Source organism: Oncorhynchus nerka, linkage group LG6 (assembly GCF_034236695.1).
Source record: "Oncorhynchus nerka isolate Pitt River linkage group LG6, Oner_Uvic_2.0, whole genome shotgun sequence".
In the NCBI taxonomy this organism is placed as follows: Eukaryota; Metazoa; Chordata; class Actinopteri; order Salmoniformes; family Salmonidae; genus Oncorhynchus; species Oncorhynchus nerka.
Window position 1 is genome coordinate 84013552 of NC_088401.1, and position 22320 is coordinate 84035871.

Here is a 22320-nt window from a genome sequence, read left to right on the forward strand (position 1 = left end):
TATGCCAGAGATTATATATAATTTAATCTCTCATGTCCTGCCAAAGTGTTGAAATAAAGAACAAAATGGATGTGATTTAAAAAGAAAATGGCAATTTATCTACAATAATGACTGGATGACCATCAACCCGTCTTTAATGAGACACAGTATTTACGAGGACTGAGAAGAATACAACATCCTGTTTTTTAAAGATTGGTTAACTTTTATGTACTGTTGGTTCAGTGGAGAGGCATTGAGTGAATTATATAAACACAAAGTGTGCCTATTCCTAAATAGTGCACACACTTGACCTGAACCCATTCTGGTTACACACAAATAGGGTGTGCATTTTACAGTTTCATTCAATATGTGCATTTTTACCAACATCAATAGTTAATCATTTTTGCACAGAAGCACAGGTAGCTAAACATAGTGAACATTTTGACACACCAAATGGCACCCTATTCCTATGTAGCATTTTTACAGGGCACAATATGGCTCTGGTTTACCTAATTTTTACACACAATATGGACCTAATTTTTACACACAATATGGACCTAATTTTTACAAAATATCTCAGCCAAATGACACACAATATGGACACACAATATGTGCATTTTTACACACAATATGGACCTAATTTTTACACACAATATGTGCATTTTTACACACAATATGGACCTAATTTTTACACACAATATGTGCATTTTTACACACAATATGGACCTAATTTTTACACACAATATGGACCTAATTTTTACACACAATATGGACCTAATTTTTACACACAATATGGACCTAATTTTTACACACAATATGGACCTAATTTTTACACACAATATGGACCTAATTTTTACACACAATATGGACCTAATTTTTACACACAATATGGACCTAATTTTTACACACAATATGGACCTAATTTTTACACACAAATATGGACCTAATTTTTACACACAATATGGACCTACAATATGGACCTAATTTTTTTTACACACAATATGGACCTAATTTTTACACACAATATGGACCTAATTTTTACACACAATATGGACCTAATTTTTACACACAATATGGACCTAATTTTTACACACAATATGGACCTAATTTTTACACACAATATGGACCTAATTTTTACACACAATATGGACCTAATTTTTACACACAATATGGACCTAATTTTTACACACAATATGGACCTAATTTTTACACACAATATGTGCATTTTTACACACAATATGGACCTAATTTTTACACACAATATGGACCTAATTTTTACACACAATATGGACCTAATTTTTACACACAATATGGACCTAATTTTTACACACAATATGGACCTAATTTTTACACACAATATGGACCTAATTTTTACACACAATATGTGCATTTTTACACACAATATGGACCTAATTTTTACACACAATATGGACCTAATTTTTACACACAATATGGACCTAATTTTTACACACAATATGGACCTAATTTTTACACACAATATGGACCTAATTTTTACACACAATATGGACCTAATTTTTACACACAATATGGACCTAATTTTTACACACAATATGGACCTAATTTTTACACACAATATGGACCTAATTTTTACACACAATATGGACCTAATTTTTACACACAATATGTGCATTTTTACACACAATATGTGCATTTTTACACACAATATGGACCTAATTTTTACACACAATATGGACCTAATTTTTACACACAATATGTGCATTTTTACACACAATATGGACCTAATTTTTACACACAATATGTGCATTTTTACACACAATATGGACCTAATTTTTACACACAATATGTGCATTTTTACACACAATATGTGCATTTTTACACACAATATGTGCATTTTTACACACAATATGTGCATTTTTACACACAATATGTGCATTTTTACACACAATATGTGCATTTTTACACACAATATGTGCATTTTTACACACAATATGTGCATTTTTACACACAATATGGACCTAATTTTTACACACAATATGGACCTAATTTTTACACACAATATGGACCTAATTTTTACACACAATATGGACCTAATTTTTACACACAATATGGACCTAATTTTTACACACAATATGGACCTAATTTTTACACACAATATGTGCATTTTTACACACAATATGGACCTAATTTTTACACACAATATGTGCATTTTTACACACAATATGGACCTAATTTTTACACACAATATGTGCATTTTTACACACAATATGGACCTAATTTTTACACACAATATGGACCTAATTTTTACACACAATATGGACCTAATTTTTACACACAATATGGACCTAATTTTTACACACAATATGGACCTAATTTTTACACACAATATGGACAATTTTTACACAATATGGACCTAATTTTTACACACAATATGGACCTAATTTTTTACACACAATATGGACCTAATTTTTACACACAATATGGACCTAATTTTTTTTACACACAATATGGACCTAATTTTTACACACAATATGGACCTAATTTTTACACACAATATGGACCTAATTTTTACACACAATATGGACCTAATTTTTTTACACACAATATGGACCTAATTTTTACACACAATATGGACCTAATTTTTACACACAATATGGACCTAATTTTTACACACAATATGGACCTAATTTTTACACACAATATGGACCTAATTTTTACACACAATATGGACCTAATTTTTACACACAATATGGACCTAATTTTTACACACAATATGGACCTAATTTTTACACACAATATGGACCTAATTTTTACACACAATATGGACCTAATTTTTACACACAATATGGACCTAATTTGGTTGAAATGTATTCAATGCTGTTAGAACATTTATGCATGTTTATATGTATTTGTCATAATATAGATCATATCTTATCAGTCCAATCGGTCTTCAAATAAAGACAAGGAAACAGAACACATAACTACGACGCATCCCTTTAATTATCAGGCGAAACAATGTAAACGTTCCTAAAACCATACAGTATTCATTGGATGGATGACCTATTGACCTATTGACCTATTGATGGCATTGTAGAAGCGCTATACAAAAAAAATAAGTCTTCAATAGGTTGACAGTTAGACATATAGGCAAGCAGTTTCCTATCTCTCACGTTCAATGTAAAACACACTAACACTACAGAAGTTCTGTAAAAAAAAAAAGAAGAAGAAGAAAGATTTGACATGAAGAAGACAGGCTACTTCTTTACAAATGCATCATTAGTTAGTGATAAGTGTAAGTATTGCAAGGTTAGCACCCTAAAATCACTTGAACCAAATTAGATCTGTGATTACTTCAAGGAAGCTAGGAAGGCTGAACGGAACAGGGACTATATTGGGGAGGCTGTTGAGGTCATAGGTCACTTTTGGCAGAGGAGTGGCAGCGGTGTGGGACAAACAGAGCAGACTGATTATCCCCACGGGGTTCAATGGGGATGTACGCACAGCACAGTTGACCGGTAGATTGACAGCTTCAGTTGGTGTTCTAGAGTGTTCCAGAAGCTCCACTGGTGTTCTAGAACCTTCTGGAAGCCTGCTGTGTGGTTCTGGTTCTAGTCTTGTCCTCCACACAGCATCAGCAGGGTCTTACGGTAGTCCCCTGAGGTATCACCCTGAAAGAGGAAGCAACAGCTTTTTAGGAACTTACTAAAACAGTCTCCGTCCCAAATGGCCTATTTAGGAAACGGGGCCATTTGGAACACATTCAAATTTTGAACACAAAATTGAACACACAGTGAGAGGAAGGAGTATTTAGTGCCTCTTTTACTGAGTGTTCGAACAGAACAGTATACGTTATTATATCACATATTATATAATTAAGCAATAAGGCCCGAGGGGGTGTGGTATATGGCCAATATACCACGGCTAAGGGCTGTTATTATGCACAACGCAACGCGGATTGCCTGGACACAGCCCTTAGCCGTGATATATTGGCCATATATCACAAACCCCTGAGGTGTCTTATTGCTATTATAAACTGGTTACCAACGTCATACCCGTGGTATACTCTCTCGCCCCCTGGGGGGGAGGAAGAGCACGATGGGTATTGTTATGTAGAATAAACTGTAGAATGTAGAATAAACTTCACTCACTCATATAGAATTATACGGACGGTCATATTATGTCCCTTTGTCCTATCGTTGTCTAATATCTTTTCACTTTTGTTTTGAATGTTCTTAATTGGAAAATGCAAAAAAAAAAAATATATATTTTTAAAGATGGTGTTGGAGTCGTGCGGGGCAACACAGTCGTGGGTGAACTGGGAGTACAGGAGGGGACTAAGTACACACCCCTGAGGGGCCCCAGTGTTGAGGACCAGCGTGGCAGATGTGTTGTTGCCTACCCTCACCACCTGGGGGCGGCCCGTCAGGAAGTTCAGGATCCAGTTGCTGAGGGAGGTGTTTCGTCTCAGAGTCCTTAGCTTAGTGATGAGTTTTGTGGGCACTATGGTGTTGAACGCTGAGCTGTAGTCAATGAACAGCATTCTCACATAGGTGTTCCTTTTGTCCAGGTGGGAAAGGGCAGTGTGGAGTGCGAGGGCAGTGTGGAGTTTCTGGGATAATGGTGTAGATGGGAGCCATGACCAGCCTTTCAAAGCATTTCATGGCTACTGACGTGAGTGCTACGGAGCGTTAATCATTTATGCAGATTACATTTGCGTTCTTCTTGGGCACAGGGACTATGGTGGTCTTCTTGAAACATATAGTTATTACAGACTGGGTCAGGGAGAGGTTGAAAATGTCAGTGAAGACACTTTGCCAGTTGGTCCGTGCATGCTTTGAGTACGCGTCCTGGTAATCCATCTGGCCCAGCGGCTTTGTGAATGTTGACCTGTTTAAAGGTCTTGTTCACATCGGATGTCCAGAAGCTCTTTTCGGGTCATAAGAGACGGTAGCAGCAACATTATGTACAAAAATAAGTTAAAAACAATGCAAATAAAAAATAAATAAAAAATAGCACAGTTGGTTAGGAGCTAATATCATAGACATTATTTAAGGGCCACCCTAACCTGCAGAAGTTATGACTGGGGAGAGTGACCCAAATGGAACTCTATTCTCTCGAAAGTGCACTACTTTCAACCAGGACCAATAGGGTTGTGCACTACATAGGGTATAGGGTGACATTTAGTAAACCCTGTTTTTTGTGTGTGTTTTTTTGGTGTTTTTTTTTTACATGTGAGAGCCAGTATAGATCTGTTATTGAGGCACTTCCTGCCTCGGCATCTCCTAGCCAATCACGCTCGGCGGCTTACATAGAGGAAGTTGAGCATGCAGGGGAAATTCCTAAACAGCTGTATTTTGGCAGCCGCAGCGCCAAAAGCCCCACCCAACACAGGAAGCTATAGAGAACATTTCCCCGTTCCACCCGTCTCGATCAAAAGAGTATGTGCAGCAGAGTAGACAGACAGACAGACACCGCAGACAGACAGACAGACAGACAGACAGACAGACAGACAGACAGACAGACAGACAGACAGACAGACAGACAGACAGACAGACAGACAGACACAGCAGACAGACAGACAGACAGACAGACAGACAGACACCGCAGACAGACAGACAGACAGACAGACACCGCAGACAGACAGACAGACAGACAGACACAGCAGACAGACAGACAGACACCGCAGACAGACAGACAGACAGACACAGCAGACAGACAGACAGACAGACAGACAGACAGACAGACAGACAGACAGACAGACAGACAGACAGACACAGCAGACAGACAGACAGACAGACAGACAGACACCGCAGACAGACAGACAGACAGACAGACAGACAGACAGACAGACAGACAGACAGACAGACAGACAGACAGACAGACAGACAGAGACAGCAGACAGTGCGAGGGTACAGGGACATGTAAAGGGATATGTAAAGCACAGCAGACAGTAGACAGCAGACAGTAGACAGCAGACAGTAGACAGCAGTGTGTTAATCGCCATGTAAAATATAAAAACTTGCAACCATGGTTTCTACCTGGATGAATTCATGGAGAGAACAGTCGTGAGTCTCCTTGAACTCTTTGCGAATGTTGAAAAGGTCGACTTCGCTGCGTGAGACCATGATGCGGATGAGAGCCCTGTCGTCTGTGCCCATACCCTGCAGAGAGGAAAGAGCCACATGGTTATCCATATAGCTGGATCCCTGGTATTCACTTTTGATGTATCAACATCTATACTCTTTCTGGGGTCCACACAAACACAATACAAAACACAACACACAATACAGAAACAAAACATAATACAAAACAAACACAACACAAAAAAAACACAATACAAAACACACAACACAATACAAAACACAACACACAACACAATACAAAACACACAACACAATACAAAACACAACACACAACACAATACAAAACACAACACACAACACAATACAAACACAAAACAATCACAATACAAAACACAAAACAAACACAAAACACAACACAAAACGAAAACACAAAACACAATACAAAACCCACCACAACACAAAACACAATACACACCACAATAAAAAACACAATACAACACAACACACAGTACAAACACAATACAAAACACAATACACACCACAATAAAAAACACAATACTAAACACACTATAACAAACATAATACAAACACAATACAAACACAACACACGATAAAAAACACAACACAACACACAATACAAACACAACACAACACAACACACAGTACAAACACAAAACATAATACAAAACAAACACAATAAAAAACACAACACAAAACACCACACAATACAAACCACAACAAACACTATTCAAACACAATACAAACACAATACAAACCACAATACAAACACAACACAAAACACAACACAACAAAACACTGTACAAACACAAAACATAATACAAAACACAATACAAAACAAACACAATACAAAACACAACACAAAACACAATACAAACCACAACACACACAAAACATAATACAAAACAAACACAATACAAAACACAATACAAAACACACAACACAATACAAACACAATACAAACACAAAACAATCACAATACAAAACACAAAACAAACACACAACACAAAACAAAACCCACAACACAAAACACAATACAAAACACAATACAAAACACAGTACAAACACAAAACATAATACAAAACAAACACAATACAAAACACAACACAAAACACAACACACAATACAAAACACAATACAAAACAAACACAACACAAAACACAAAAAACACAACACAATACAAAACCCACCACAACACAAAACACAATACAAACCACAATAACAAACACGATACAAAACACAATACAAAACACAAAACAAACACAACCAAAACAGAACACAAAATAACACAAAACACAAACACAACACAAAACAATCACAACACAAAACACAAAACAAAACCCACCACAACACAAAACACAATACAAACCACAATAACAAACACAATAACAAACACAATAACAAAACACAATACAATACCCTGCTAGTACTAACATCTAGCCTAGTAAAAACTGCATTTAGCTAGCTATCCACAGGCCAGTAAAATATAGCTGGACTGCAAAGGGAGCCATTTTGTAAAAGAAGACAAAATAGACCTACCTTCATGGCTTTGTACAGGCGCTCAGCAAAGTAATTAGACTGGTTCTTTACACTCCGAACTGCAGAGAGAAAGAGAGATATGATAGGTCAAAAAATATATATATTACAATAGCCAAACCTGTAAGATGTCATTTGTCAACAGCCTCAAATTTTTTATTTTACCTTTATTTAACTAGGCAAGTCAGTTAAGAACAAATTCTTATTTACAATGACGGCCTAGGAACAGTGGGTTAACTGCCTGTTCAGGGGCAGAACGACAGATTTGTAACTTGTCAGCTCGGGGATTTGAACCAGCAACCTTCCGGTTACTAGTCCAACACTCTAACCACTAGGGTACCCTGCCGCCCCAATGACCTATACTCCACTCTGGAGTCAAGGGCCTAAATAGGTCAGTAAGCAGTCCATGCAGAACAATCCTTACCTAGGCCATACATGGCCTGTTTTACGTCTCCAGACATCTCCTTCTTGATGATCTGTTCAATGTCCTTATTGCTGCATCGAACAAACTCTTGGAACACTGAGAAACAGAAATGACATGTCAATCGTCAATCATAAAAGCCAGATATCGAGGCTTATATATCCAATAATATGTCTATCTAATACCGAATTAGTGCTAACACAGTGTTTCTCTGGTGCCTCTCTGAGATGTGGTCAGTAGTGATTAAACAGTGTTTCACTGGTACCTCTCTGAGATGTGGTCAGTAGTGATTAAACAGTGTTTCTCTGGTACCTCTCCTGAGATGTGGTCAGTAGTGATTAAACAGTGTTTCTCTGGTACCTCTCTGAGATGTGGTCAGTAGTGATTAAATAGTGTTTCTCTGGTACCTTAATGTGGTCAGTAGTGATTAAACAGTGTTTCTCTGGTACCTCTCTGAGATGTGGTCAGTAGTGGTTAAACAGTGTTTCTCTGGTACCTCTCTGAGATGTGGTCAGTAGTGATTAAACAGTGTTTCTCTGGTACCTCTCTGAGATGTGGTCAGTAGTGATTAAACAGTGTTTCTCTGGTACCTCTCTGAGATGTGGTCAGTAGTGGTTAAACAGTGTTTCTCTGGTACCTCTCCTGAGATGTGGTCAGTAGTGATTAAACAGTGTTTCTCTGGTACCTCTCCTGAGATGTGGTCAGTAGTGATTAAACAGTGTTTCTCTGGTACCTCTCTGAGATGTGGTCAGTAGTGGTTAAACAGTGTTTCTCTGGTACCTCTCCTGAGATGTGGTCAGTAGTGATTAAACAGTGTTTCTCTGGTACCTCTCTGAGATGTGGTCAGTAGTGGTTAAACAGTGTTTCTCTGGTACCTCTCCTGAGATGTGGTCAGTAGTGATTAAATAGTGTTTCTCTGGTACCTCTCTGAGATGTGGTCAGTAGTGGTTAAACAGTGTTTCTCTGGTACCTCTCTGAGATGTGGTCAGTAGTGATTAAACAGTGTTTCTCTGGTACCTCTCCTGAGATGTGGTCAGTAGTGATTAAATAGTGTTTCTCTGGTACCTCTCCTGAGATGTGGTCAGTAGTGATTAAACAGTGTTTCTAAATAGTGTTTCTCTGGTACCTCTCCTGAGATGTGGTCAGTAGTGATTAAACAGTGTTTCTCTGGTACCTCTCCTGAGATGTGGTCAGTAGTGATTAAATAGTGTTTCTCTGGTACCTCTCCTGAGATGTGGTCAGTAGTGATTAAACAGTGTTTCTCTGGTACCTCTCCTGAGATGTGGTCAGTAGTGGTTAAACAGTGTTTCTCTGGTACCTCTCCTGAGATGTGGTCAGTAGTGATTAAACAGTGTTTCTCTGGTACCTCTCCTGAGATGTGGGAAGCTCCTGGTACAGAGGATACTCATGAACTTAATCTCCATGTCGTCAGAGTCTTCGTTACAGGCATCGGCCAGTTCCTGAAAAGAGCATCAACACTATTCCATAATAAATCCCGTTGAAAATCTAACTAGCGAGAGTCATGTTGCATGATGTACTCACCTGGGCGTCCACCAATGCTCTGTCACAGTCGGCTGGACCCTGCTCTCTCGCCCCCTGGGGGGGAGGAAGAGCACGATGGGTATTGTTATGTAGAATAGACTTCACTCAATCATATAGAATTATACGGACGGCCCATATTATGTCCCTTTGTTTTGTAGATGTACAGTACGAGGGAATAAACGTTACCTGCACCAGCGACGTGAGGATCTGACTGAAGCGCCCTGAGGTGTCTGACTGGATAGCTTCCTCCATGCTCTTCTTATAGCCTGCAAGACATATCAGACCCAGGTTAATACAAGGCTATTATTCATGCATCATAGGTGTTTATAGCTACAGTAAAGACTAGTGCTTCAGTGTGTTATGGTTTAGTAACAGCTACCAGAACAACTGGCTCCCCCTAAAGGCAACAATAGGTACCACAGTTGAAAGAACAAATAAAATAACAATTGTATTTGATGCGTACACATATTTTATAGATGTTGTTGCAGGTACAGCAAAATGCTTGTGTTTCTAGCTCCATCAGTACAGCAAAATGCTTGTGTTTCTAGCTCCAACAGTACAGCAAAATGCTTGTGTTTCTAGCTCCATCAGTACAGCAAAATGCTTGTGTTTCTAGCTCCATCAGTACAGCAAAATGCTTGTGTTTCTAGCTCCAACAGTACAGCAAAATGCTTCTGTTTCTAGCTCCAACAGTACAGCAAAATGCTTGTGTTTCTAGCTCCAACAGTACAGCAAAAATGCTTGTGTTTCTAGCTCCATCAGTACAGTAATACCTAATGCTTGTGTTTCTAGCTCCATCAGTACAGTAATATCTAATGATTGTGTTTCTAGCTCCATCAGTACAGTAATACCTAATGCTTGTGTTTCTAGCTCCATCAGTACAGTAATACCTAATGCTTGTGCTTCTAGCTCCAACAGTACAGTAATACCTAATGCTTGTGTTTCTAGCTCCATCAGTACAGCAAAATGCTTGTGTTTCTAGCTCCATCAGTACAGCAAAATGCTTGTGTTTCTAGCTCCAACAGTACAGTAATATGTAATGCTTGTGTTTCTAGCTCCAACAGTACAGTAATATGTAATGCTTGTGTTTCTAGCTCCAACAGTACAGTAATATGTAATGCTTGTGTTTCTAGCTCCAACAGTACAGTAATATCTAATGCTTGTGTTTCTAGCTCCAACAGTACAGTAATATGTAATGCTTGTGTTTCTAGCTCCAACAGTACAGTAATATGTAATGCTTGTGTTTCTAGCTCCAACAGTACAGTAATATCTAATGCTTGTGTTTCTAGCTCCATCAGTACAGCAAAATGCTTGTGTTTCTAGCTCCAACAGTGCAGTAATATGTAATGCTTGTGTTTCTAGCTCCAACAGTACAGTAATATCTAATGCTTGTGTTTCTAGCTCCAACAGTACAGCAAAATGCTTGTGTTTCTAGCTCCAACAGTACAGCAAAATGCTTGTGTTTCTAGCTCCAACAGTACAGTAATATGTAATGCTTGTGTTTCTAGCTCCAACAGTACAGTAATATGTAATGCTTGTGTTTCTAGCTCCATCAGTACAGTAATATCTAATGCTAGACAGTAGTTATATAGGATGCTGTGTATATAGACAGTATAGACAGTAGTTATATAAGATGGTGTGTATAGACAGTAGTTATATAGGATGGTGTGTATAGACAGTAGTTATATAGGATGGTGTATATAGACAGTAGTTATATAGGATGGTGTGTATAAACAGTAGTTATATAGGATGGTGTATATAGACAGTATAGACAGTAGTTATATAGGATGGTGTGTATAGACAGTAGTTATATAGGATGGTGTGTATAGACAGTATAGACAGTAGTTATATAGGATGGTGTGTATAGACAGTAGTTATATAGGATGGTGTGTATAGACAGTAGTTATATAGGATGGTGTATATAGACAGTAGTTATATAGGATGGTGTGTATAGACAGTATAGACAGTAGTTATATAGGATGGTGTGTATAGACAGTATAGACAGTAGTTATATAGGATGGTGTGTATAGACAGTATAGACAGTAGTTATATAGGATGGTGTGTATAGACAGTAGTTATATAGGATGGTGTGTATAGACAGTAGTTATATAGGATGGGGTGTATAGACAGAAGTTATATAGGATGGTGTGTATAGACAGAAGTTATATAGGATGGTGTGTCTAGACAGTAGTTATATAGGATGGTGTGTATAGACAGTAGTTATATAGGATGGTGTGTATATAGACAGTATAGACAGTAGTTATATAGGATGGTGTATATAGACAGTATAGACAGTAGTTATATAGGATGGTGTGTATAGACAGTAGTTATATAGGATGGTGTGTATAGACAGTAGTTATATAGGATGGTGTGTGTAGACAGTAGTTATATAGGATGGTGTGTATAGACAGTAGTTATATAGGATGGTGTGTATAGACAGTAGTTATATAGGATGGTGTGTATAGACAGTAGTTATATAGGATGGTGTGTATATAGACATTATAGACAGTAGTTATATAGGATGGTGTGTATAGACAGTAGTTATATAGGATGGTGTGTATAGACAGTATAGACAGTAGTTATATAGGATGGTGTGTATAGACAGTAGTTATATAGGATGGTGTGTATAGACAGTATAGACAGTAGTTATATAGGATGGTGTGTATAGACAGTATAGACAGTAGTTATATAGGATGGTGTGTATAGACAGTAGTTATATAGGATGGTGTATATAGACAGTATAGACAGTAGTTATATAGGATGGTGTGTATAGACAGTATAGACAGTAGTTATATAGGATGGTGTGTATAGACATTAGTTATATAGGATGGTGTATATAGACAGTATAGACAGTAGTTATATAGGATGGTGTGTATAGACAGTAGTTATATAGGATGGTGTGTATAGACAGTAGTTATATAGGATGGTGTGCACTTGTCTGAGGCTGGCTAGTGGTGACTATTTAACAGTGATGGCCTGTGTGGCAACAACCACAGCTTAAAACAGAGACTAGAGGGGAATAATTATTATTATGATGATGGAGTACGCTATAGGCCTCACCAGCCCGGTAGGCAGCGTTCATGGCATGGATCTCCCCGTTGCTCCTGGTTACCAGGATCTCAATCAGAGCATGTTCGTCTGTCCCCGCCCCCTGGCAAAATATGGAAATAATTAGTGTGACTCCCGGGAATAGGAATGAGATGTTGTCATTCTGGTTTGTTTGAGCAACCAAACACTGCATGTATTCTAAATGCTGGGATTTACATTTTAGAATCTTTGGATTTAGTCACCATGGAAACCCCTACCTTGGTCAACACTGTGTCTGCCAGTCTGACTCAATAATGGGAATTTCTCTGTCTGTCTGTCTGTCTGTCTGTCTGTCTGTCTGTCTGTCTGTCTGTCTGTCTGTCTGTCTGTCTGTCTGTCTGTCTGTCTGTCTGTCTGTCTGTCTGTCTGTCTGTCTGTCTGTCTGTCTGTCTGTCTGTCTGTCTGTGTCTCTGTCTCTCTCTCTGTCTCTCTCTCTGTCTCTCTCTCTGTCTCTCTCTCTGTGTCTCTCTCTGTGTCTCTCTCAGTGTCTCTCTCTGTGTCTCTCTCTCTGTGTCTCTCTCTCTGTGTCTCTCTCTCTGTGTGTCTCTCTCTGTGTGTCTCTCTCTCTGTGTCTCTCTCTGTGTCTGTGTCTCTGTGTCTCTCTCTCTGTGTCTCTCTCTCTGTGTCTCTCTCTCTGTGTCTCTCTCTCTGTGTCTCTCTCTCTCTCTCTGTGTCTCTCTCTCTGTGTCTCTTTCTCTGTGTCTCTCTCTCTGTGTCTCTCTCTCTGTGTCTCTCTCTCTGTGTCTCTCTACTTTATTGGCATGGGAAACATATGTAAACATTGCCAAAGTTAGTGGAGTAGATAATAAACTAAAGTTAAATAAACAATACAAATGAACAGTAAACATTACACTCACAGAAGTTCCAAAATAATAAAGACATTTTATGTCTCTCCTCTCCTCTCCTCTCCTCTCCTCTCCTCTCCTCTCCTCTCCTCTCCTCTCCTCTCCTCTCCTCTGTGCCATTCTTGTCAAAAGGCACTTTTTAAAATGTATTCATAGTTTGTCATATCGGTCTCAAACATCAAACCACCCACTGGAGAAAGAACCTGTAGGCTGTCCCTTGTCTGTGGAACATACTAAATCTGTATCACACAGAACAGAAGATGTTATCTCATACTAAGACTTGTCTACTAGATATGTATCACACAGAGAGATCCACCATCCCCACAAACATTCAGTGTCTCTATACATTTCTATATATTATATACACTGACCACCATCTCCTCCTACCTCCATCGCTTTCCTCATCATCTTGGCATCAAACTCAGCGGGCGTCAGCATCAGGCCGATAATCAGCCTCTCCAGGTTCTTAGAGAGCTCAGACTTCAGATCCTTCATCAGGTCCTGTAGGAGAGGTCGTAGTTAACACACAGAACAGATGACCATCTTATCCTGTGTACATCTGTGGCCCATGTGTGAAACTGCAGGCACAAAATGGCCGCTGTGCATCGCCCACTCGCTGGAATGACATTCTAGCACACAGATTGAGTTATGGATGTGGTGGGTTTCACAGTACAATGTAAAGCGCTACCATGTGAGTGTTGGGGGTGTCTGTGTTACCCTGCCGAGGATGGACTTAAAGGCCTGTCTGATCTCCTGTCTCTGCTCGTTGCTTCTGTTAGCCACAATGTTAATGATGACGTCTTCATCTGTGCCTGAAGACATGGCAGAAACAATGGTTACAAATACCTGTTTTATCAAACACTTCCACACAATATGTTTAATACAATATCATATGATGTATGAACCAGTTACAACAACGTCATTAACACGGTTAGAGTGAAGGTGATGTGTTTTCCATGGGAGGCAATGTACCAAAGCCTTTCATGGCTTTCCTCAGGTTCTGAGCATCATCAGCCGGGTCGAAATCACTGGCAGGACGGATGGTTGGTCTGAGCTGAAGAAGAGAGGATGAGAGGGGGCAAGGGTCAAATCAGATATAGTACACACACAGACACACACAGCGAGACAGACAGCGAGACAGACAGACAGACAGACAGACAGACAGACAGACAGACAGACAGACAGACAGACAGACAGACAGACAGACAGACAGACAGACAGACAGACAGACAGACAGACAGACAGGACAGACTTCAAAGGGTCAGAGCAGCAAACATGCACAGACACACACAGCGAGACACACAGCGAGACACACAGCGAGACAGACAGACTGAAGTCTGTCCTGTCCTGTCCATCTGTCTAAGGGTCAGAGCAGCAAACATGCACAGATGTGCAGTTCAGGAACAATCTTAGACTCAGTGTTGTCACGGAAACCAAATATCAATGAATCTTCTATCACTATTGTTTAGTTTATGATCAGAAGTCCTGGAGGGAGAGAGGCCTGGAAAACAACTGAATCAAAGTATGTGTATGTGTGTGTGTGTGTGTGTATGTGTGTGTGTGTGTCTGTGTATGTGTGTGTGTGTGTGTGTATGTGTGTATGTTTGTGTGTATGTATGTGTGTGTGTATGTGTGTGTGTATGTGTCTGGATGTCCATGTCTGCAGGATCATTGTAACAGGAACTGTCTGTATTTCAACAGTGTAATTAGTGAAATGTTGTGAGGAGGGGGGTCGAGGGGCCACAGCAAGGGAAGAGACGGTAGAGTTATCACCGCGGGTTGAGGGGCCACAGCAAGGGAAGAGACGGTAGAGTTATCACCGCGGGTTGAGGGGCCACAGCAAGGGAAGAGACGGTAGAGTTATCACCGCGGGTTGAGAGGCCACAGCAAGGGAAGAGACGGTAGAGTTATCACCGCGGGTTGAGGGGCCACAGCAAGGGAAGAGACGGTAGAGTTATCACCGCGGGTTGAGGGGCCACAGCAAGGGAAGAGATGGTAGAGTTATCACCGCGGGTTGAGGGGCCACAACAAGGGAAGAGATGGTAGAGTTATCACCGCAGGTTGAGGGGCCACAACAAGGGAAGAGACGGTAGAGTTATCACCGCGGGTTGAGGGGCCACAACAAGGGAAGAGATCCTTGTAAAGGTAATGAGATGCATGCCAGAGCCAGAACAAACATGCAATCTATACTATAAGCAACTCTGAAATGTCGTGTGCTGTTTTCGAGGGCCAAAATGAGCGAAGAATATGCGTCCCAAATGGAACCATATAAAGTGCACTAGTTTTGATCAGAGCCCAATTAGTGCACTACATAGGGCCATTTAGAACAGATTGATTGAATAGGGTGCCATTTGGGATGTGTGAGTAGACGGCTGAGGGCAGAGGGCCGAACCTGAACTTTGGTCGTGGCACTTGTTTCCCACATCTTGTAGGCTAGCTGAGCAGCCTCTGGGAAGAACTCTCCTGCTAGGCTGCAATGATCAATTACATACCAATGAGTCAAGGAGTATAGAACACAGTGAATCACAAAAACAGACAGCGGTTTATAAGCCCATCTGGGCTGGGCATCCTGAAGATAAAAGACACTATAATAATACAATGTATCTAATTGAATCTAACCATGAGTCAACATAACACCACCAACAACAAAACCACAGAGCTAACCCTGACTAGGGCTGTTGCGGTGACCGTATTACCGAGTCATGAAGGCAGTCAAATTCCACGTGACCATAATTAGGTTTCTCCAAGCTCTGATGCTGCTGATGGTCATAAGTAGGCTACCAAACTTGCTAACTGCCTGGTACTCAGCCCTCTATTGTCCCTCTAATCACTTTGACATCAATGCAAATGTAGCGAAAATCTAATGAAACACTTCATAAGATCCCATGAGCTCATGTTGTGCAACATTTCTATAGGCTCTGCAATTGTGTGAGAAAACAGAGTGATGGCCTCTATTAAAATGAGGAGGATCACATCAGCTTTCTATAGGCTAGGCCTGCTATATTTATTTCTCAACTTTCCTAATATAATATTGTATTCTTCATACTATTAAATAATATAAAAAAATGCCAGGGAATTGTAAGCAAATCGTGTCTGCTGAATGAACTAGTGTAGCCCACAGCCATTGGGCATAGCCAGATCAGGACCTAACATAAGGACAACTCAGACGACGCTATTCTGTTCTTCTGAAATAGACTACATTTTCTTCACATCATGTTTCTTTTGACCGGTCTAAAATAAATAATGGATTTATTGTGATGGTATAGGTTATATTACATGGATATATTAAACTTTTTAAAATGTAGATGTTTCAAATGTCTACATCAGTGGCTTGTAGGCCATGTGTGGAAGCCAGGAGATGCTAAATGTGTTTATGTTAATTTACAGGTCAATTACCTTGAGACCGACAGTTATTTGCTTGACAAACCCCGGCTGCCGAAATTTCATGACTGCCACAGCCCGAACCCCTCCCAACAACAAAACCAGAGCTATCCCTGACTCCCCAACATATCTAAAGAAAACCCACTGGGGTAATTTCCTAGATAAAATATGCTATTCTGAGATCTGACACATTCAACATGACATCATGTTCCTTTCCTTTGTTTACTCTACTAATAATAGTTCACTAAAGTAGCCAGGTCGTCATTCAAGTCGTCATTCCATCAAATTACAGCCGTTTGATCCTCTTTGATATTTTAGGTAGAAATTGTGCACCATTGCATTTTTAAAAGCCTGCTATATTAAATGAAGTGCCCTTTAATATAGACCACATGGAGAATTGAATAAATCCATTTTTTTATATGAATAAAGGCTTGCTAGAGTAACAAATTCAGCATTTTGACACAAGGGAATTTACGGCTGATGAAATCATCATCTGTTACGGTCAGCTATGTTACAGTCAGCCCTGCTACTATATTTGGCACTTTAATAGTCATTTATTTATTTTTACCTCTTGAGATGGGAAAACATGTTTTTTTTATTTAGTTGTACGAATGCTCTTTAGGAAAGAATGTAAAATAAATATGTGAAATCTCGTCACGTTTAACCAAGTCAAATTTGAATTGTTGGAACGACCCAGCTGTAGCCCTAGCCTACACTAGCCTGGTCGCAGATCTGTTTGTACTCTTGATTGTTTGTACATGATGTTGGCATGACATTGAGTGACATGCACTCTTCAGGCTTGCCCTTTGAGAGTTATATATTAACAGCATTTCTCCTCTGACTCATTCCTGAACTATGACAACATTTAATTCTAAATTCTCTCACTTTTCAGGGAAGCATTGGGTTTCAGCTCCTTGGCTTAATGTTTCCCCAGAAAAGGCATGATTAAATCTGCCAACTGTGAATAAATTGAGGTGGTGCAATGTCGCCCCCAAGTGGTGTACATGAACTACTGCAAAACACAGTAATGATGAGCTCTATCAATCAGCAATAACTAACTTACTCATCATCTCCTCCACACAGGGCGAGCAGAGTCCTCTTGTAATCTCCTGATGTGTCTTCCTGTTGGGTAGAAGACCAGACAGAATATTAAGATACCATGTTAAAAGATATACAGAGATATGTATGGATAAACAGAAAGCTACTTAGACAGACAAGGAAACATACAGATAGACAGATAGCTAGTTAGATAGACAGGGAGATATACAGATAGACATATAGTTAGTTATATAGACAGGGAGATATACAGATAGACAGATAGCTAGTTAAATAGACAGGGAGATATACAGATAGACAGATAGCTAGTTAAATAGACAGGGAGATATACAGATAGACAGATAGACAGATAGACAGGGAGATATACAGATAGACAGATAGTTAGTTAGATAGACAGGGAGATATACAGATAGACAGATAGTTAGTTAAATAGACAGGGAGATATACAGATAGACAGATAGACAGATAGACAGGGAGATATACAGATAGACAGATAGTTAGTTAGATAGACAGGGAGATATACAGATAGACAGATAGCTAGTTAGATAGACAGGGAGATATACAGATAGCTAGTTAGATAGACAGGGAGATATACAGATAGACAGATAGACAGATAGAAAGATAGACAGATAGACAGGGAGATATACAGATAGACAGATAGACAGATAGACAGATAGACAGATAGGTAGTTAGATAGACAGGGAGATATACAGATAGACAGATAGACAGATAGTTAGTTAGATAGACAGGGAGATATACAGATAGACAGATAGACAGAGATAGACAGATAGACAGATAGCTAGTTATATAGACAGATAGACAGATAGTTAGATAGACAGATAGCTAGTTATATAGACAGATAGACAGATAGCTAGTTAGATAGACAGGGAGATATACAGATAGACAGATAGTTAGTTAGATAGACAGATAGACAGATAGACAGATAGCTAGTTATATAGACAGATAGACAGATAGTTAGATAGACAGATAGACAGATAGCCAGTTATATAGACAGATAGACAGATAGCTAGTTAGATAGACAGGGAGATATACAGATAGACAGATAGTTAGTTAGATAGACAGATAGACAGATAGACAGATAGCTAGTTAGATAGACAGATAGCTAGTTAGATAGACATATAGCTAGTTAGATAGACAGATAGATAGCTAGTTAGATAGACAGATAGATAGCTAGTTAGATAGACAGATAGCTAGTTATATAGACAGGGAGGTAGACAGATAGCTAGTTAGATAGACAGACAGATAGCTAGTTAGACAGACAGATAGCTAGTTAGACAGACAGATAGCTAGTTAGATAGACATATAGCTAGTTAGATAGACAGATAGATAGCTAGTTAGATAGACAGATAGATAGCTAGTTAGATAGACAGATAGCTAGTTATATAGACAGGGAGGTAGACAGTAAGTATAGAGTCATAAAGTCACTCTTACTTCAGTCACTAGACAAGGTAACTAAGAACTAAGACATAACTTCAAAGAAGAGGCATTGTAACATCTATAGGATGAAAGCATCTATGGGTTTAAGATAAGTTAAGTTGTATCACCTTGATCATGTTGTACAGGGACTTCTCATAGCACATACGGAAGCACTCCCGAATATCCAGCATGTCAATCTCAGAACGACAGATCATGATCCTGATCAGAGTGTTGTCTTGCGTACCAAGACCCTGGAGAGAGAGAGAGAGAGAGAGAGAGAGAGGAGAGATTGAGGGGGGAGAGAGAGAGGGAGGTGAGAGATAAAGAAAGAAATAGAGAGAAATAGAGACAGACAGAGAGAGAGGGAATGTTGGTCAGACTGAGGTTGGTATGACTGAGGTTGGTATGACTGAGGTTAGTATGACTGAGGTTGGTATGACTGAGGTTGGTATGACTGAGGTTGGTATGAGGTTGGTCAGAGTGAGGTTTGAGTATGACTGAGGTTGGTATGACTGAGAGGTTGGTCAGAGGTTGGTATGACTGAGGTTGGTCAGTATTGATGACTGAGGTTGGTATGACTGAGGTTGGTATGACTTAGTAGACTGAGGTTGGTATTGAGGTTGGTCAGAGTGACTGAGGTTGGTATGACTGAGGTTAGTATGACTGAGGTTGGTATGACTGAGGTTGGTATGACTGAGGTTGGTCATGAGTGAGGTTGGTATGACTGAGGTTGGTATGACTGAGGTTAGACTGAGGTTGGTATGACTGAGGTTAGTATGACTGAGGTTGACTGAGTTGGTATGACTGAGGTTGGTATGACTGAGGTTGGTATGACTGAGGTTGGTATGACTGAGGTTGGTCACTGAGGTTGGTATGAGGTTGGTATGAGGTTGGTATGACTGAGATGACTGAGGTTGGTATGAGTGGGGTATGACTGAGGTTGGTATGACTGAGACTGAGGTTAGTATGACTGAGGTTGAGGTTAGTAGGTGACTGAGGTTGGTATGACTGAGGTTGGTATGACTGAGGTTGGTAGACTGAGGTTGGTCAGAGTGAGGTTAGTATGACTGAGGTTGGTCAGAGGTTGGTATGACTGAGGTTGGTATGACTGAGGTTGGTATGACTGAGGTTGGTATGACTGAGGTTGTATGACTGAGGTTAGGACTGAGGTGGTCAGGTGAGGTTGTGAGGTTGGTCAGAGTGAGATTGGTAGAGTGAGGTTGGTATGAGTGAGGTTATATGACTGAGGTTGGTAGTGGTAGGTTGGTATGACTGAGGTTGGTATGACTGAGGTTGGTATGAGGTGAGGTTAGTTGGTATGACTGAGGTTAGTATGACTGAGGTTGGTCAGAGTGAGGTTGGTCAGTTATGACTGAGGTTGGTATGAGTGAGGTTGGTATCACTGAGGTTGATATGAGTGAGGTTAGTATGACTGAGGTTAGTATGACTGAGGTTGGTCAGACTGAGGTTGGTCAGAGGTTGGTATGACTGAGGTTGGTATGAGTGAGGTTGGTATGACTGAGGTTGGCATGAGTGAGGTTGTTATGACTGAGGTTGGTATGAGTGAGGTGTTAGGTTGGTATGACTGAGGACTGAGGTTGGTATGAGTGAGACTGAGGTGATATGAGTGAGGTTAGTATGACTGAGAGAGTGAGGTTAGTATGACTGAGGTTGGTCATGACTGTTAGTATTGGAGGTTGGTATGAGAGGTGGTTAGTATGACTGAGGTTGGTATGACTGAGGGTATGAGTTGGTATGACTGAGGTTGGTCATGAGTGAGGTATGACTGTTGGTTGGTCATGAGTGAGGTGGTAGACTGAGGTTGGTAGAGTGAGGTTGGTATGACTGAGGTTGTTGGTTGGTATGACTGAGGTTGGTATGACTGAGGTTGGTATGACTGAGGTTGGTATGACTGAGGTTGGTATGACTGAGGTTAGTATGACTGAGGTTGGTATGAGGTTAGTATGACTGAGGTTGGTCAGTGAGGTGAGGTTGGTATGACTGAGTTGGTATGAGTGGTTGGTATGACTGAGGTTGGTTGGTATGACTGAGGGTATGACTGAGGTTGGTATGACTGAGGTTGGTATGAGGTGAGGTTGGTATGACTGAGGTTGGTATGACTGAGGTTGGTCAGAGTGAGGGTCAGGAGTGTTATGACTGAGGTTGGTATGACTGAGGTTGGTATGACTGAGGTTGGTATGACTGAGGTTGGTATGACTGAGGTTGGTAGAGTGAGGTTAGTATGACTGAGGTTGGTATGACTGAGGTTGGTATGACTGAGGTTGGGTTGGTATGACTGAGGTTGGTCATGAGTGAGGTTGGTATGACTGAGGTTGGTGACTGAGGTTGGTATGAGTGAGGTTGGTTGGTATGACTGAGGTTGGTATGAGTGAGGTTGTATGACTGAGGTTGGTATGACTGAGGTTGGTATGACTGAGGTTGGTATGACTGAGGTTGGTATGACTGAGGTTTGGTATGACTGAGGTTGGTATGAGAGGTTGGTATGACTGAGGTTGGTATGACTGAGGTTGGTATGACTGAGGTTGGTATGACTGAGGTTGGTATGACTGAGGTTGGTATGACTGAGGTTGGTATGACTGAGGTTAGTATGACTGAGGTTGGTATGACTGAGGTTGGTCAGAGTATGAGGGTTGGTATGACTGAGGTTGGTATGACTGAGGTTGGTATGACTGAGGTTGGTATGACTGAGGTTGGTATGACTGAGGTTGGTATGACTGAGGTTGGTATGGTTGGTATGACTGAGGTTGGTATGACTGAGGTTGGTATGACTGAGGTTGGTATGACTGAGGTTGGTCAGGTTGGTATGACTGAGGTTGGTATGACTGAGGTTGGTATGACTGAGGTTAGTATGACTGAGGTTGGTATGACTGAGGTTGGTATGACTGAGGTTGGTATGACTGTATGACTGAGGTTGGTATGACTGAGGTTGGTATGA

General features: G+C 40.3%; 1 protein-coding gene across 1 annotated transcript in view; it reads right to left on the bottom strand.

Annotated features, from left to right (window-relative positions):
* Window positions 1–2936: 2936 nt before the first annotated feature.
* Window positions 2937–22320, bottom strand: part of LOC115124769 (annexin A6-like) — a 36699-nt gene continuing 17315 nt past the window's right edge. The window contains 14 exon segments of the mRNA XM_065019972.1: window positions 2937–3626; window positions 5997–6119; window positions 7599–7657; window positions 8020–8115; window positions 9383–9476; window positions 9559–9612; window positions 9745–9824; window positions 12619–12709; window positions 13878–13991; window positions 14208–14302; window positions 14463–14544; window positions 15883–15961; window positions 17935–17993; window positions 19493–19615. Of these exon segments, the coding sequence (XP_064876044.1) occupies window positions 3567–3626; window positions 5997–6119; window positions 7599–7657; window positions 8020–8115; window positions 9383–9476; window positions 9559–9612; window positions 9745–9824; window positions 12619–12709; window positions 13878–13991; window positions 14208–14302; window positions 14463–14544; window positions 15883–15961; window positions 17935–17993; window positions 19493–19615 (1209 nt within the window). The 3' untranslated portion in view covers window positions 2937–3566.